The following is a 16,527-nucleotide window of genomic DNA, read 5'->3' as shown; positions in this document are numbered from 1 at the left end:
TTACTGCCCCTGTTAATTCCCATGTGTTTCTCCACGTGCTGGACAGTCATCTGTCCATTTGTGTCTGTCACTTCGTGCGCCGGATATTCGCCAGTCCGAGTGTGACACATGATCTGACCTTGAGGTAAATTGATTAGATTGTCCAGCTCTGTGAAGATTACCAACTGTCTTGACTGTTTTCATGATGTAAATAATTTTCCGCCTTATACAAGGATGATCTCCAATTTGTTTGAAAATAATTATTGCTGATAACTTTCCTCCTTAGCATTAGCATGTGTTAACGCACATCTAAATACTCTAGACCAGAAAATTGTCTAAAACTTCTGCTGTTATAGAAGTGGTCACACTTGGGGATTAACAACTAATCAAGAGCATTTGATTAGCAGCACCTTGTTGCTATATTCCATCCTATGGAAACAGTTATGCGGGAGTCACACGAGACGAAATATCGTGCGATATGTCACCGAGGTCACGTCGTATGTGACGCATATCCGGCATCGTTTGATATATCGTAGCGTGTGACAGCTATGAACACGAGCATACTCGTTCACCTTCTCGTTCATCGCTGACACGTCGCTCATTTTCTAAAAATCGCAAGTCCTGTTGTTCATCGTTCCCGGGGCAGCACACATCGCTCCCTGTGACACCCCGGGAACGATGAACACAGCTTACCTGCGTCCCGCCGGCAATGCTGAAGGAAGGAGGTGGGCGGGATGTTTACGTCCCGCTCATCTCCGCCTCTCCGCTTCTATTGGCCGGCCGCTGTGTGACGTCGCTGTGACGCCGAACATCCCTCCCCCTTCAGGAAGTTGATGTTCGCCGCCCACAGCGACGTCACTCAGCAGGTAAGTGCGTGTGATGGGGGTTTAACGACTTTTTGCTCCACGGGCAACTAATTGCCCGTGACGCACAAACGACGGGGACGGGTACGATCACTCGTGCGATCGCACGATAGATCGTATCGTGTAACGCCTGCTTAAGGATGTACATAATCTAAATTTTTTTTACACACTCCTGAATTTTGGCCCAGTTTTTGGAAAATAAATAATGACATGGTGTAACATGTAATTTGTTCCTGTTCATCCAATCTTTTTGTTTTGTTTTATTACACTCCTCTTGATTAGAAATGAGCGGACCCGAGGATTTTTGGATTCACCAGTTTGGTCTGGATACTCAGACTTTACCCAAACTCAATCCCGAATGTGAACCCCATATAAATCAATAGGGACTCAAACTTAAGTGCTATAAATTGGTCTTAGTAAGAGCTAGGGGGCTGCAAAAGGAAACAAATATGGATACAAGCAGGACAATTATACATAATGTGTTTCCCAGAAGATAAGACAGCATTCAGACTGCTGTACTGGCCTGCTGTTTAAACAAAATGCATAATCCCTGCTTCTCCTGCCTACCACCAGTGCCAGTGTCTGTGATTGGTTACCATCAAACTGCTACACATGACCCCACTATTTAAGCAAAATGAATATTCACCCATTCCCCTGTCCACCCTCTGTGCTGGCGTATGTGATTGGTTGCAGTTCGTCTGCTAATTCCTGCAATCCTCACACTGGCTGTCGGCTCTCCTAACCCTAGAGTGACTGCTACAAGTGTAGTGTAAAAATAAATAAATAATTTTAAAAATTGATGTGAGGCCATCATTTTGTTGCTAACCAACCAAGGTAAAGCAGACAGCCCATGGCTGATATCAGGTTTGGAAGGGGCCGATACTCATGCCTGATAATATCAGCCTCCAGCTGACTGCTTTACCTTGGCTATTTAGCAAAAACAGAGGAGACCCCACATCTTAAATAAATAACTTTAAAAAATGGCTTGGGGTCCTACCTGTTTTTGATAACCTGGCAAGGTAAAGCAGACAGCTGAGGGCTATATTATCAGAGTGGCAAGCACCATGGATATTGGTGCCTTCTCAGACTGATATCAGCCCCCAGTTGTTGGCTTTACCTGTGCTGGTTATCAAAATAGGGCTGACCACATGTCATTTATAAAAAAAAAAAAAATAAATTAAGAACTGGGTAGGGCAGGGAAATCAGTGAAATGTAGGAAACAATGGTCATATAAATGGAGACAGTAAAGAACATTTGCTGGGTACTGACTGCACCATACATCAGAGTCGTGGCATCTCACTAAGCGCAGTGTTGAGCCACGGCTATGAAGAGAGTTGTAGTCAGAGTTGTAGTCAGTACACGGAATATGTGAATAGCGTGTTCTTTACTGTTCCCATTGATTTTAGCACTTCTTCCTATCATTTCACTGATTTTCCTGCCCTCCCCAGCCCCTAATAATAATTAGAAAAACTGTTCAGCCTCTGAACTTGAACATGGAGTTCTCTGAAAAGTTTGAGACACGGACAGTAGGTGTCCGGTATGAATGCCGAACTTTACAGTTCAGATTCGCTCATCAACTCTTCATTGAAATAGGAACACCAAGAAGGAAAAAATGTTGAATTATGAAAATCACATGATCTAAAGGAATGTTCAATTCAACTCAATTTATTCAGTATTGAGTATGAGCACAACATGCAGAAATACACACACTTATGTGACGCCCTGGCCTATTAGGTCGTCACAGGGTATTGTGCAATCTGCCCTTCTGCACAGTATCCACCCTCCTTGGTTAACGGATCCCAGTCCTTTTGTGTTGTTAACAGCATGTCCAATCAAAATCCTAGGAACACTTCCCACTTGAACCTACCAGACACACCATTGCCTGAAGGGAATAGGGCCGCCCACATGGAGGGTTGGTGAGGAGAAAGTGAGGATAGTGACAGTTGAGAGGCGAGAGTGAAGGAGGTGAAGTGGCTCTCATGAGGAAAGGCCACAGAGGAGAGCTCCTGTATACTAGGTAGCAGACGTTGGTCTGGGCCTGGTGGGAGCAGGAACCTGGTCGCAGGGGACTGTGTCAAGGGGCACGGACTGCCGAGGAGGGCAGCCGGCGGCCTTGAGCTATCACCGGGCAGGGGCCAGGGCACAACGGGGTACGTGGACCCCAGGCCGAAAAGTAGCTTCACGCGTTCCGGTAATTTACCTGACAGGGGTGAAGACTTCAAGTGTCATCCCCAACCCGCTCCAAAATCAGGGTACTAACGCCCCAATGGGATAGGACTTTCCCACTACAGTCCAAAGAAATCCTACACGTGAACCCTGAGAGCAAGCTCACTCCATTAGCCATATGGGTGAGCAGGGCCCAGAGAGTTTCATACCAACGGGTTCAATCGAGACTAAGGTGCCAGGCATAGGGCCACAGACCAACAACAACACCAAGGGCACTGATCCAGGCATGCTCCCCGCAGACTACCGTGGTGCTCAGAACTTTGGTTTAAAAGCTGTTGGTGTGGTTATTCTGGGACTGAGTGTGTGTCGCCCTGGGCAAGCCAGGGGACACAGGTCACACACCACCACACCCTACATCCCAGGTAGGAACACCTAAGCTAACCAAAAATCCTTGTTGCCTTCCTCCAGAGGCTGATGATTCACACCAGGGGGTGGGCCAGGCGGTTGGCTCCGCCCACCGAGGAGTTCACAGCTCTGGAGGCAGGAAGTACCAGGCAGTTCAGCCAGGGAGGAGGAAGTGGAAGGAAGTGAAGTGTAGTGGAGCTGAAGAAGAAAGCTGAAGTGACAGAGAAGTGAAAGTAGAGAAAGTGCAAAGTGGCAGTTTAGTACAGCCTGAAGTGGTCTGAGGCTGTGTGCCTGGACAGAGACAGCAAGGTCAGCAACGGCGGTGACTGTCTGAAGGGGGACCGTTTGGAGGTTCCTGGAAGGACCCCGTAGGCTGTGTGCCCGGTGGTCTGGAGCAGTGATCCGAAGGACAGTCAGCACCAGGGCAGGGGCCTCTCGGACCCCGGCAAGGCTTGGAGTCGCCATAATTTGCCGAATCCGTCAGTGAAGGGGACGTAGATCCCCCAACAACCAAGTCCCGATTGAAGGCAACAGCCCAGCCAGTGTAAGAGAGACACCGCCACCGCCAAGGCACCAGTTTCTTAGGGCCAGCGCCTGCGGGCAAAGAGTAGAGCTCCCCCGGTCCAGCTTGAAGCCGGGGAGCGGGTTACCGGTGGGGACCCATTGCAACCAACAAGTACACCAAGGTGCTAGGAAAAGGGACATCACCGTCACCTACCGGGAGAGCAAGTGCAGCCGTCCGTGGGACCGTCTTACCAGCCGTTTGGTTTACCGTAAAAACTGTGTCAACGTCTCAGGCTGAGTGAGTACCACAGTGCCGCAAGGCACAGCGCTGCCCCCGCGTCCCTGCGCCCACCAGGCCCTGCACCTCCCAAGCCATCACCGGTCCCCGGGAGCACCAACCCCTACCCACGGAGGGGCAACACAACACCTGGCTGCTCCGCAACACCATCCCCGGGATCCCCATATTGAGCAGCGGTGGTGAAATCACCACAACCGTGGGTGGCGTCACGGACAATAAACAATTCCCACACCCAACAAACCCCTTTCACTCACGGGCGAGGAGTGCCGCTCGAGAAACCCCCGGGATCCGGCCCACCGCTCGAGCCACCACTGAGCAGCAACCGCCGGACCCGAGCAGAAGGGGTGAGCGTAGTGTGCTGACACCCTCCTCCCCGCCCGCGACAAGTGAGTACATTGGAAACCCCTGCACCTATCCACCAACGGCACCCAAACACCATCCATCATCAGCGGGCCCCGGGACACAAACCCCCTACCCACGGAGGGGTTAAACATCAGGCTGCCACACCATCATCACCGGGCTCCCCAACAGCAGCGGTGGTCCCTCACATTACCATGCACCGTGGGTGGCGTCACGAACTTTCCAAAATCCCCCTGTACATATCTCCCCCTTATTTTAATCGAGTGGTGTCACGCTCCCCGGGTCCTCGGCTCCCCTCCCCGGGTCCTCTGCTCCCCTCCCCGGGTCCTCTGCTCCGCTCCCCGGGTCCTCAGCTCCGCTCCCCGGCTCACCTGCCCTGCTCCCCGCTCTCCAACCTCCGGTGCCCGTCCTTCCCAGGCCCCCTGGTCTCCGCTCCCGGCGCCCGACGGCTTCCCAGGTCCTGGCCGGCTCCCCTGCGTCCTCCTCTCAGCTTCCTTCCCTGGCTTCTGGCACCCGCGCCGCGCGCATGCGCATTAGGGCGCGCGCGCGGTCACTGACCCTTTCTTAAAGGGCCAGTGTCAATTTACAGGAAATGATGCACATAGGTACAGGGTATATAGGGGGTTAATGTCCAAGGGAGCGGGGCCTGTTCTTCGTGTTTTCCCAAGCTAGGAGTCAGGTCTCCTTGTGTTTTGTGAGATACTTACCTCTCTATCTTCTAGAGCCGATCCTGCATCGCCATCCGGTTCTGCGGTACCTCGAACCCCGAACGCTGTCCATCTGCCATCCTGACAGTCCGTACCATCTCGGATCCCTGCGGTGACCCGTCATCTCGCTCCAACGGTTCCGGACCCCGCCTGACACCATCACGGCTTCCGAACCTGAGCTCCGTCACCCGGACCACCATCAGTGACCTCGTGGTCCCAGGGACTTCTCCATTTTCTCCCAGTGCACGGACTGTCCTGCTACCTACAGTGCTCCGGCTACCGGACTCCTTTCCCTCATCCGGGAGTTCGGCCCAGTGGATCCACCTCCAGGGTCTACCCGTCCATCTGGCCCTAACAGTAAGAACAGGCCATGGATCCCGCCGAAGCACTAGCGGCCTTGCATGAGGAACTCCAACGCCAGCGTGAAGTTCAGACCCGCATGCTGAACTTTATGACTTCCGTGGACACCCGCCTGACCACGCTACAAGCGGCAGTCACGTCTTCAACATCCCGAGCCTCCACTAGTCAAGCCACGACCCCCGCTCCCGTGGCTGCCTCTTCGGATGCTTCCAGACTGCGTTTGGCCACACCACCCCGGTACGCCGGAGATCCCAAGACCTGCAGGGGGTTTATAAACCAATGCTCCCTCCATTTCACGCAGCTGCCACATCTGTTTGCCTCCGACCAAGCCAAGGTCGCCTTCATCATGTCTCACCTAGAGGGCGAGGCACTGGCGTGGATGAACCCCTTGTGGGAGAAGGAGGAACCTATGACCAAGAACCTCCAGGAGTTCCTGCAGGCCTTTCGCAGCACCTTTGACGAACCCGGACGCGCCTCCGCGTCTGCGTCATCACTTCTCCGGTTACGTCAGGGAACACTGACGGTGGGTCAATACGCCATCCGTTTCCGCACCTTGGCTTCAGAACTCGGGTGGAATAACGAGGCCCTAACCGCCGCCTTCTGGGAAGGACTATCGGGTCGAATCAAAGATGAGCTGGCTGGACGTGATGTACCGTCCACCCTGGACGCCCTGATTACCCTAGCGACTCGAGTGGACATACGCTTTCAGGAGCGGTCCAAAGAGGTATCCCGTGAGAGACGTCCGGTACGGCATTCCTCTCCTCCACGGAAGCCCGCCGTACTCCAGTCAACGGCCTCTGGTGTCTCCGTCCATGAGCCCATGCAGATCAACCGTGTGCGACAGTCTGAACAACGTCGAGCAGAGCGGCTCGCCAAGGGTCTCTGCTTTTACTGCGGAGAGGGCACACACCTGCTACGCGCCTGTCCAGAGAGGCCGGGAAACTCCAAAGCCTAGGGTTGGTAGGAGAGGCCACCCTAGGTGCTGGGACTCTCTCAGACCCAGTCACATGGACTGTGCAAGTAACAACGGGAGAGACGCGGTTTACGGCTGAGGCGTACCTCGATTCTGGGGCAGCAGGCAATTTCATCCAGCAGGCCACGGTGGACAAGTACCAGGTGCCTGTTACTCCACTCGACAAGCCCCTCGTGATTGCCTCTGTGGATGGGAGACCTCTCTCTGACACCATCTCCTGGATCACCAAGCCGCTTGAACTGCGTATCGGTGCTCTGCACACCGAGAACATCGCTCTCTACGTCCTCCCACATATGTCACATCAAATTCTGCTGGGTCTTCCCTGGTTGCGGACACACGAGCCTTCAGTCAGCTGGGGCACTGGTGATATTACTCGATGGGGGCCTTCTTGCCATGAGAGGTGTCTGAAGACCATACAACCCATCCGGCGACCTCCGGTTCCCGAGTCCCTACCGGGACTGCCCTCAGCCTATTGGTCCTTCGTGGACGTCTTTGACAAGAAGGAGTCCGAAGTACTTCCGCCACATCGTCCTTACGATTGTGCCATTGACCTGCTCCCGGGAACTACACCACCTCGAGGACGGATATATCCACTGTCTCCAGCCGAAACAAGGGCCATGTCTACGTACATCACAGAGAGCCTGGCTAAGGGATTCATCCGGAGATCCTCCTCTCCTGCTGGAGCAGGCTTCTTCTTCGTAAAGAAGAAAGAGGGTGACCTACGCCCATGTATAGACTACCGGGGATTGAACCTAATCACCGTGAAAAACAAGTACCCCCTGCCGCTCATCCCCGAATTGTTTGATCGGCTCAGGGGAGCTCGTGTGTTCACCAAGTTGGATCTTCGGGGTGCCTACAACCTGGTCCGTATCCGCTCAGGGGATGAATGGAAGACCGCGTTCAACACTCGCGATGGGCACTATGAATACTGCGTGATGCCCTTCGGCCTGTGTAACGCACCAGCTGTCTTCCAAGAATTAGTGAACGATGTGTTTCGGGACCTTCTCTACGTCTGTGTGGTGGTACATCTGGACGACATCCTTGTCTTCTCTCCGGACCTCCAGACCCACCGAGAGAACGTGCAACTGGTTCTACAACGACTGAGAGAGAATCGTCTGTACGCCAAGTACGAGAAGTGCGTCTTCGAACAGTCTTCTCTCCCCTTCCTGGGGTACCTCATCACCGATACCGGACTGCAGATGGATCCCAAGAAGGTCTCCTCCATTCTCAACTGGCCTCCTCCTTCTGGACTGAAGGCAATCCAACGCTTTCTCGGATTCGCTAACTATTACCGCCAGTTCATTCCTCACTTCTCGGCTCTGACTGCTCCTCTCTCCGCTTTGACCAAGAAGGGGGCTAATCCAAAGGACTGGTCACCTGCGGCCGACGCCGCGTTTGGCGCTCTAAAGCGAGCCTTTGCCTCCTCTCCTGTACTCCACCGTCCGGAGTTAAACCGCCAGTTCACCTTGGAGGTGGATGCCTCCTCCTCGGGAGCCGGAGCAGTGCTCATGCAGAAGTCCTCCTCCGGGAAGATGGTGACGTGCGGTTTCTTCTCCAAGAGCTTCTCCGCGCCTGAACGCAATTACACCATCGGTGACCGAGAGCTATTGGCGGTCAAACTGGCTCTGGAGGAATGGCGCTATCTTCTGGAAGGAGCAGTGTACCCTGTCATTGTTTACACGGACCACAAAAACCTGGAATACCTGCGGACTGCTCAGCGACTGAACCCACGGCAAGCCAGGTGGTCCTTGTTCTTTGCCCGGTTCGACTTCCAGCTTCATTTCCGACCCGCAAACAAGAATGTACGCGCTGATGCCTTGTCTAGGTCTTTCGTGCCCATGGAACAGGAGGAAGAGACATCTCAACCCATCATCTGTCCAAGCAAGATTATTCCGGTGGCTCCTGTCACCCTGGCCCAGATACCGCCCGGGAAGACCTATGTCTCTGAGACAGACAGGCAAAAAGTGTTACACTGGGGCCATGCCTCGAAAATAGCCGGTCATGCAGGTCAGAAGAAAACGGAGCGCTATTGTACGTCATTACTGGTGGCCATCCTTGCGCACGGACGTCGCCTCTTTTGTCTCTGCCTGCTCCTCCTGTGCCAGGAACAAGACACCCAAACACCTGCCATACGGCCGTCTTCTGCCTCTGCCCATACCCTCAGTTCCCTGGCAGCACATAGCGATGGACTTTATTACGGACTTGCCATTGTCCTCCGGACACACAGTCATATGGGTCGTGGTGGATCGATTCTCTAAAATGGCCCATTTCGTTCCTATGGCTGGACTGCCCTCTGCTCAGGAACTCGCGGACGCCTATATACATCACATCTTCCACTTGCATGGCTTTCCATCACACATAGTGTCCGACAGAGGAACTCAGTTCACCTCCCGCTTCTGGAGGGCTCTCTGCAAACATCTGGGAGTGACTCTAGACTTTTCATCTGCCTACCATCCTCAGTCTAATGGCCAAGTGGAGAGGGTCAATCAGATATTGACCTCTTTCTTACGCCACTACGTGAACGCCCATCATGACGATTGGTCCACGCTTCTTCCTTGGGCAGAATTCTCCCATAATCACCACGTCAGTGAGTCCTCCTCCAGTTCTCCCTTCCATGTCGTCTACGGACTTCAGCCGTCTGTCCCATTGCCTGTATCCTCGTCCTCGGACATCCCTGCTGCTGATGCAGTACTCCGTGACTTTACTACCATTTGGGACTCAGTTAAGGCGTCCCTTGCACGGGCAACCCTGCGGATGAAGAGACACGCGGACAAGAGACACCTAGATCCTCCGTGTTTCTCTCCGGGAGATCTCGTCTGGCTTGCTTCCAAGTACATCCGACTGAAGATACCATCCTACAAGCTGGGACCTCGCTACATCGGGCCGTTTAAAGTCCTCGGCAAGATCAATGAGGTTTCCTACAAACTACAGCTCCCGGCCACAATGAGAATACCCAACTCCTTCCACGTCTCTCTGCTCAAGCCGGTTGTCCTTGGTCCCTTCTCCGCTGCCGCCAGCCCGGCTCCTCCTCCTATTGCTGAGGACGACATCTATGCGGTAAGGGATATCTTGGCCATGAAGACCGTACGTGGTCGGCAGTTCTTCCTGGTGGACTGGGAGGGGTATGGTCCTGAGGATAGGTCCTGGGAGCCCAGGGAGAACGTGGGCACTCCTCTGATCCGTGCCTTCATGTCCCGGTTGCGGGGAGGGGGGCGTGGGGGGGGGTACTGTCACGCTCCCCGGGTCCTCTGCTCCGCTCCCCGGGTCCTCTGCTCCGCTCCCCGGGTCCTCAGCTCCGCTCCCCGGCTCACCTGCCCTGCTCCCCGCTCTCCAACCTCCGGTGCCCGTCCTTCCCAGGCCCCCTGGTCTCCGCTCCCGGCGCCCGACGGCTTCCCAGGTCCTGGCCGGCTCCCCTGCGTCCTCCTCTCAGCTTCCTTCCCTGGCTTCTGGCACCCGCGCCGCGCGCATGCGCATTAGAGCGCGCGCGCGGTCACTGACCCTTTCTTAAAGGGCCAGTGTCAAATTACAGGAAATGATGCACATAGGTACAGGGTATATAGGGGGTTAATGTCCAAGGGAGCGGGGCCTGTTCTTCGTGTTTTCCCAAGCTAGGAGTCAGGTCTCCTTGTGTTTTGTGAGATACTTACCTCTCTATCTTCTAGAGCCGATCCTGCATCGCCATCCGGTTCTGCGGTACCTCGAACCCCGAACGCTGTCCATCTGCCATCCTGACAGTCCGTACCATCTCGGATCCCTGCGGTGACCCGTCATCTCGCTCCAACGGTTCCGGACCCCGCCTGACACCATCACGGCTTCCGAACCTGAGCTCCGTCACCCGGACCACCATCAGTGACCTCGTGGTCCCAGGGACTTCTCCATTTTCTCCCAGTGCACGGACTGTCCTGCTACCTACAGTGCTCCGGCTACCGGACTCCTTTCCCTCATCCGGGAGTTCGGCCCAGTGGATCCACCTCCAGGGTCTACCCGTCCATCTGGCCCTAACAAGTGGCCGTGCGACCCCCGGGTCTGGAGACCCCTGGAGCCACTGCGGATCTGGATCCGAGCGGCGGCAGCAACCCGGCTGCTTGCACGGGGGCGGTACACTTACACGCCTTATTATGTTCTCAGTGAAGTTATTAATGGTTGTCTTAGGAATGTTTTGTTATGTTGAATACACTTGGGCAGCTGCCTTTGTACTTGCCAACCAATGACCAAATGCCATCATTGCATCCAACATAAAAGCAAGTCTTATTGCAATGTTGGGGAGTGTATGTCCTGATATCTAAACCATAGATTTTAAAGAGGGTGTACATTTTCACTTTTTCTCATGACTGCATGTTAAATTACACACTATTGTGGATGGTCTACAAACTTCTTCAAAGGTATCCCTAGTTAGCTAACCATTTTTACAATTAATTGATAAATAACAGACTTTTATGGAACAGCATGAAATATTTTTACAGCATTTAGTGAATCAGATATTTTGGTACTGCCTATTAATATCAGCTGGGAGCAAGTGTTATCTACTGTAAATAATAGGTAAAAAGAACTGTATTTCAATACCACTAAAAGTGAATTATAAAATGCCATAACTTTTAATATTTACTACTAATATGCTTTGTTAAGTTAATTCAAATGTTTTTCACCTTCGCTCCAGTCTCCAGTATCGGTTTGCAGTACTAGTTGTGTTCCAGGTACTAGAAAAGGCATAAGACAAGGAGAACCAGTGTGCTGCTTTGATTGTATTTCATGTGCAGATGGAGAAATTACCAATGAAACAGGTAAAATATTTCCTGAATTGTTATGTGTTTTACTGTTTGAATTAAAAGGGTTGTCTTATTAGAGGTAAAGAGGTGGTATTGCCTCTTGGAGAGGTCTCACAGTTTCACATGGTGGCCACTCAAATCACGGTTTGTTCCCTCAAGATCAGGACTTGTTTTTTCATATAAGGCTATGTGCCCACGGGGAAAGTGTCCTGCGGATATATCCGCACGACATTCCGCAGGTGCTCCCAGGAAACAGCACCACAACTTTTGTCTGTTTCCATGCTGCGGAATGTCGTGCGGATATGCTGCAGGCATTCTGCATTGAGGATACAGTGCCATGGCTTCGGCACTACATCCTCAATGCAGAACAAGTGCTGCAGTGATCGGGGTGCTCATACTTACCTCCATCATGCAGCACCTCGCTTTCCGGCGGCCGGGTCCCTGTCAGGCAGCGTCTGGTTCACTGTGCTGGAGGTGGGCGGGCCTAAACTAGCTCCGGCTGTCACATGACCGGAGCTCGTGCAGGCTCCGCCCACCTCGTCCTTCCTGTACCTGGCTGGATCCACCGCGCTGCTGCCGCTGCCGCTACACCGGACGGAGAAGTGACTCGGGTCTCTATCAAGGCAGGTAAGTATATGGGACCCTGCGGAGAAATCCGCTACAATAATTGACATGCTGCTGATTTTTCCGCACGGAAATCCGCACGATTTCCGCTGCGGAAAAATCCGCAGCGTGGGCACAGCATTTCCCAAATGCCATAGAAATGGCTGGGGAGTAGCTGTGCTGCAGATTTTCGGAAAATCCGCGGCTTTTCCACGAGAAATCCGCAGCAAAATCCGCGCATTTTCCGCAGCGTGGGCACATAGCCTAAAGCCATTTGCTTTGGCTCCTAGAGAGGGATCCTTATAAAGACCCACATGATGCTGATATATTCACTGAAAGGTCACAAGGACACAGTTTATTTTAAGAAAAACATCCGGCTAAACTGATACGCATGCTTATTGAAGCATGGTACTAGACACAAGGGCTCCAAGTCGACCAGAAAAAAACCCAAAACATTGTCATGCGCTACCTATCTTCTTCCTGACCATAGTTTAGGTATCACGCATTATTTTTGCTTTAACATAAAACAAATATTTCTTACTTATACCATCTAATTTCACCCACATCTTATAGTCATTTGGTATTTTATAAACCGTTTAGTCTAAATATAAAGGTTAAATAGTGAAAAATTGTGCTGGAAGCCACATCATCAGTGAAAATGCTTGTGATTAGACATGAGCGGACACCTAGAAGTTCGGGTTTGCTGAGTTCAGACGGACATTAGATAAGGTTCAGTTCGGGACACCGGCTTAACTTGAAATTGGTCCCGGAGGCAGGACCCCATTGTAAGTCAATGATTCGGCAGTTCGGCTCTCTGGCCACATACAGCCAGCCATAAATAGAGTACTGCCAGGGGAATCAGGGGGGTTTTTTTGGACACTACATCCAAAAACGTTGTTTTTACTCCCAGTGAGAGCCATTCAGAGACTGCCATCAGCTCACACTGGGCCAAGCACCAATGTACCCGAGCACACAGAAACTCAATCTAGTGGTTAGCATATGTAAAGCACCCGAACTCTGAACTGGGACACTGAGGGTTTTTTAAAAAAGTTTGTGTTTTTGTACGAACCTCAAACTTTACAGTGCGGGTTTGCTCATCTCTACTTATGATATTTTCTATGAGATACAAGTGCATCTCAATAAATTAGAATATCGTCAAACATTTTATTTATTTCAGAAACTCAATATAAAAAGGGAAACACATATTATATAGTCATTACGGAGTGATCTATTTCAAGTGTTTATTTCTGTTTATGTTGATGATTATGGCTTACAGCCAATGAAAACCCAAAAGTCATTATCTCAGAAAATTAGAATATTATATAAGACCAACTAAAAAAATTATTTTCATCTCAGAAATGGTGGCCTACTGAAAAGTATGTACAGTAAATGCACTTAATACTTGGTCGGGGCTCCTTTAGCATGAATTACTGCATCAATGCGGCGTGACATGGAGGCCATCAGCCTGTGGCACTGCTGAGGTGTTATGGAAGCACAGGTTGCTTTCATAGCAGCCTTCAGCTCATCTGTATTATTGTTGTCTCTCACCTTCCTCTTGACAATTCCCCATAGATTGTCCATTGGGTTTAGGTCAGGCGAGTTTGCTGGCCAATCAAACACAATGAAACTCTAGGTATTAAACCAGGTATTGGTACTTTTGGCTGTGTGGACAGGTGCCAAGTCCTGCTGGAAAATGAAATTTTCATCTTCAGAAAGCTTGTTGGCAGAAGGAAGCATGATTTGCTCTAAAATTTCCTGGTAAACGTCTGCGCTGACTTTGGTCTTGATAAAACACAGTGGACCTACAACAGCAGATTACATGGCTCCCGAAACCATCACTAGACCTCAAGCAACTTGGATTGTGGCCTCTCCACTCTTCCTCCACACTCTGATTTCCAAATTAAATCTTAAAACAAGACCTTGTACCACTGAGTAACAGTCCAGTTCTTTTTCTCCTTGGCTTCTGGTGTTGTCTATTGGTCATGAGTGGCTTGAAACAAGGAATGCGACAGTTGTAGCCCATGTCCTTGATACGTCTGTGTGTGGTGGCTCTTGAAGCACTGACTCCAGCAGTAGTCCACACCTTGTGAATCTCCTCCAAATTTTTGAATAGCCTTTTCTTAACAATCCTATCAAGGCTGCGATTATCCCGGTTTCTTGTGCACCTTTTTCTACCACACTTTTTCTTTCCACTCAACTGTCCATTAATATGCTTTGATACAGCACTGTGAACAGCCAGCTTCTTTAGCAGTGACCTTTTGTAGCTAACCCTCCTTGTGGAGTGTGTCAACGACTGCCTTATGGACATCTGTCAGCAGTCTTCCCCATGATTATGTAGCCTACTGAACCAGACTAAGGGACCATTTTAAATGCTTAGGTATTTTGTGGTAATTATTTAATTTTTCTGAGATAATGACTTTTGGGTTTTCATTGGCTGTAAGCCATAATCATCAACATTAACAGAAATAAACACTTGAAATAGATCACTCTGTGTGTAATGACTCTATATAATATATGAGTTTCCCTTTTTATATTGAATACTGAAATAAATTAACTTTTTGAAGATATTCTAATTTATCGAGATGCACCTGTAGATCTGAATCATGATCAGATAATTTTGTCTCTACTTCAATTAATTGACAAGTGTTTCCAGAAAAAAAAGTTGTTAGAAATATTATTTATATACTAAGCTATAATTGATAAACTTTTTTGTGTGTATTTGTTATATGTGGGCATGATGGACTAGGATATGATCCAGCTATGTTTAGGAATGTAATTATTTAACTCATTGCCCTGGCTGTTTTTCAGATGCTAGAGAATGTATTGCATGTTCATCGGACTTCTGGTCCAATGCCTACAGGAATGAGTGTGTGCTGAAAGAAGTGGAATTTCTTGCTACTGATGAAGCTTTGGGAATAACTCTGATATTTCTTGCTGTTTTTGGTGCTTCCTTGGTTATTGCTTTTACCATTATTTACATCATGTATAGAGAAACTGCACTTGTCAAAGCTAATGACCGCAGCTTGAGTTTTCTTATTCAAGTCTCACTGGTCTGTACTTTCATGACGTCAATTATTTTTGTTGGGAAACCAGAGGCATGGTCATGTATGGCACGACAAACTACACTAGCCTTAGGGTTTTCTTTGTGCCTTTCCTGCATACTTGGTAAAACAATTGTTTTGATGTTAGCAAAGAGAGCTACCAAATCAAAAATGGCTGAAAAATCTATACCAATAGATTTCAAACCTTTGTATCAGAAAATTGTTGCCGTCACTGGTTTAACAATTGAAGTTGGGATATGTACAGCTTACCTAATTCTGACTCCTCCTTGGGTTTACAAAAACATGGAGTCCCAAAATATCAAGATAATTCTTGAATGTAATGAAGGATCCATTGAATTCTTGTGCTCCATGTTTGGGTTTGATGTCTTCCTGGCTATACTGTGCTTTATAACGGCTTTTGTAGCTCGAAAACTTCCGGACAATTTCAACGAAGCTAAATTTATCACATTTGGCATGCTGGTCTTCTTCATTGTTTGGATATCCTTTGTTCCTGCTTATTTGAGCACAAGAGGGAAATTCAAAGTAGCTGTTGAAATATTTGCCATTTTGGCATCAAGCTTCGGTTTACTTGGTTGTATTTATGTCCCTAAAGGATATATCATTTTAATAAAACCAGAGAGAAACACTGAAGAAATTGTTGGTGGCAAAGCTGCCACTAATGACAAAAGTGCTCCAGCGACATCAGCCTCTATTACTAGTGAGATTAACAGTACAACAGTATCCACCGTTGTGCTCGATGATTAATGTTTATGTAGTTTTACCAAAGGCTATGTCTTGGCGTTAAGAGTATATAAATATTACATTAAAAGGAATGCAAAATGTTTTTTATTTTTGCTAAAACTGTGATTGGATCCAAAAGATGGAAGAAGTAGAAGAACTTAAGAAGAAAACAAGATAGCAATATTACCGCATATGCGCTTTATGAATCTGACCTAATTCTATTGGGGAAGTGCAGTTTTCAGAAATGTTCCTAGTTTATTTCATAAATGTTTTAATGATACAGCATACATATGTATAGAAGAAATAAATATAATAATGTGCATACAAAAATATCAAGCACATATTGTCTGCCATGTACCTTGTGTAAGGTCCTGTTCACACTGTGTTTCTGTAGTGCATTTGGGGAGGTTGTCTGAATCCTGTTTTTCAAAAGTTAGTCAGTAACATTTCTCTGCCTGTTTAAAATGACAGACATTTTCAGAAAAAAGGAAAAATAGAGTTCTTTTGAAACCTGTGTCTTCATTTGTGTCATAGCTGCCTATTGGGGTTTGTCTGAATTCTGCATTTAGAGGGATTCAGATAAAACACGAAGACGGACAGCAGAAATGCAGTGTGAACAGGGAATACCAACAATCAGAGGTCAATCACATAAGAAAATGTAAACCGTCTACATTTTATTAGTGGGAGGATGGGTGTATGGCAGCACATAAATACAGATTTTTCATTTGCTTGAATAGATGGTTAGTCTGGAGATAACATGA

The 16,527-nt window shown here is 49.3% G+C and overlaps 1 protein-coding gene across 1 annotated transcript in view; it reads left to right on the top strand.

The window, feature by feature from the left end:
- LOC142295479 (vomeronasal type-2 receptor 1-like) overlaps positions 1-15,790 on the top strand; it is a 144,674-nt gene extending 128,884 nt beyond the window's left edge. Inside the window, exons 5-6 of the mRNA XM_075338577.1 lie at positions 11,273-11,396; positions 14,793-15,790. Coding sequence (XP_075194692.1) covers positions 11,273-11,396; positions 14,793-15,790 — 1,122 coding nt within the window. The remainder of the gene's footprint in view (positions 1-11,272; positions 11,397-14,792) is intronic.
- The last annotated feature ends 737 nt before the right edge of the window (positions 15,791-16,527 follow it).

Source organism: Anomaloglossus baeobatrachus, chromosome 3 (genome assembly GCF_048569485.1).
Source record: "Anomaloglossus baeobatrachus isolate aAnoBae1 chromosome 3, aAnoBae1.hap1, whole genome shotgun sequence".
Taxonomy (NCBI): Eukaryota; Metazoa; Chordata; class Amphibia; order Anura; family Aromobatidae; genus Anomaloglossus; species Anomaloglossus baeobatrachus.
This window is presented reverse-complemented; position numbering and strand designations above follow the sequence as displayed.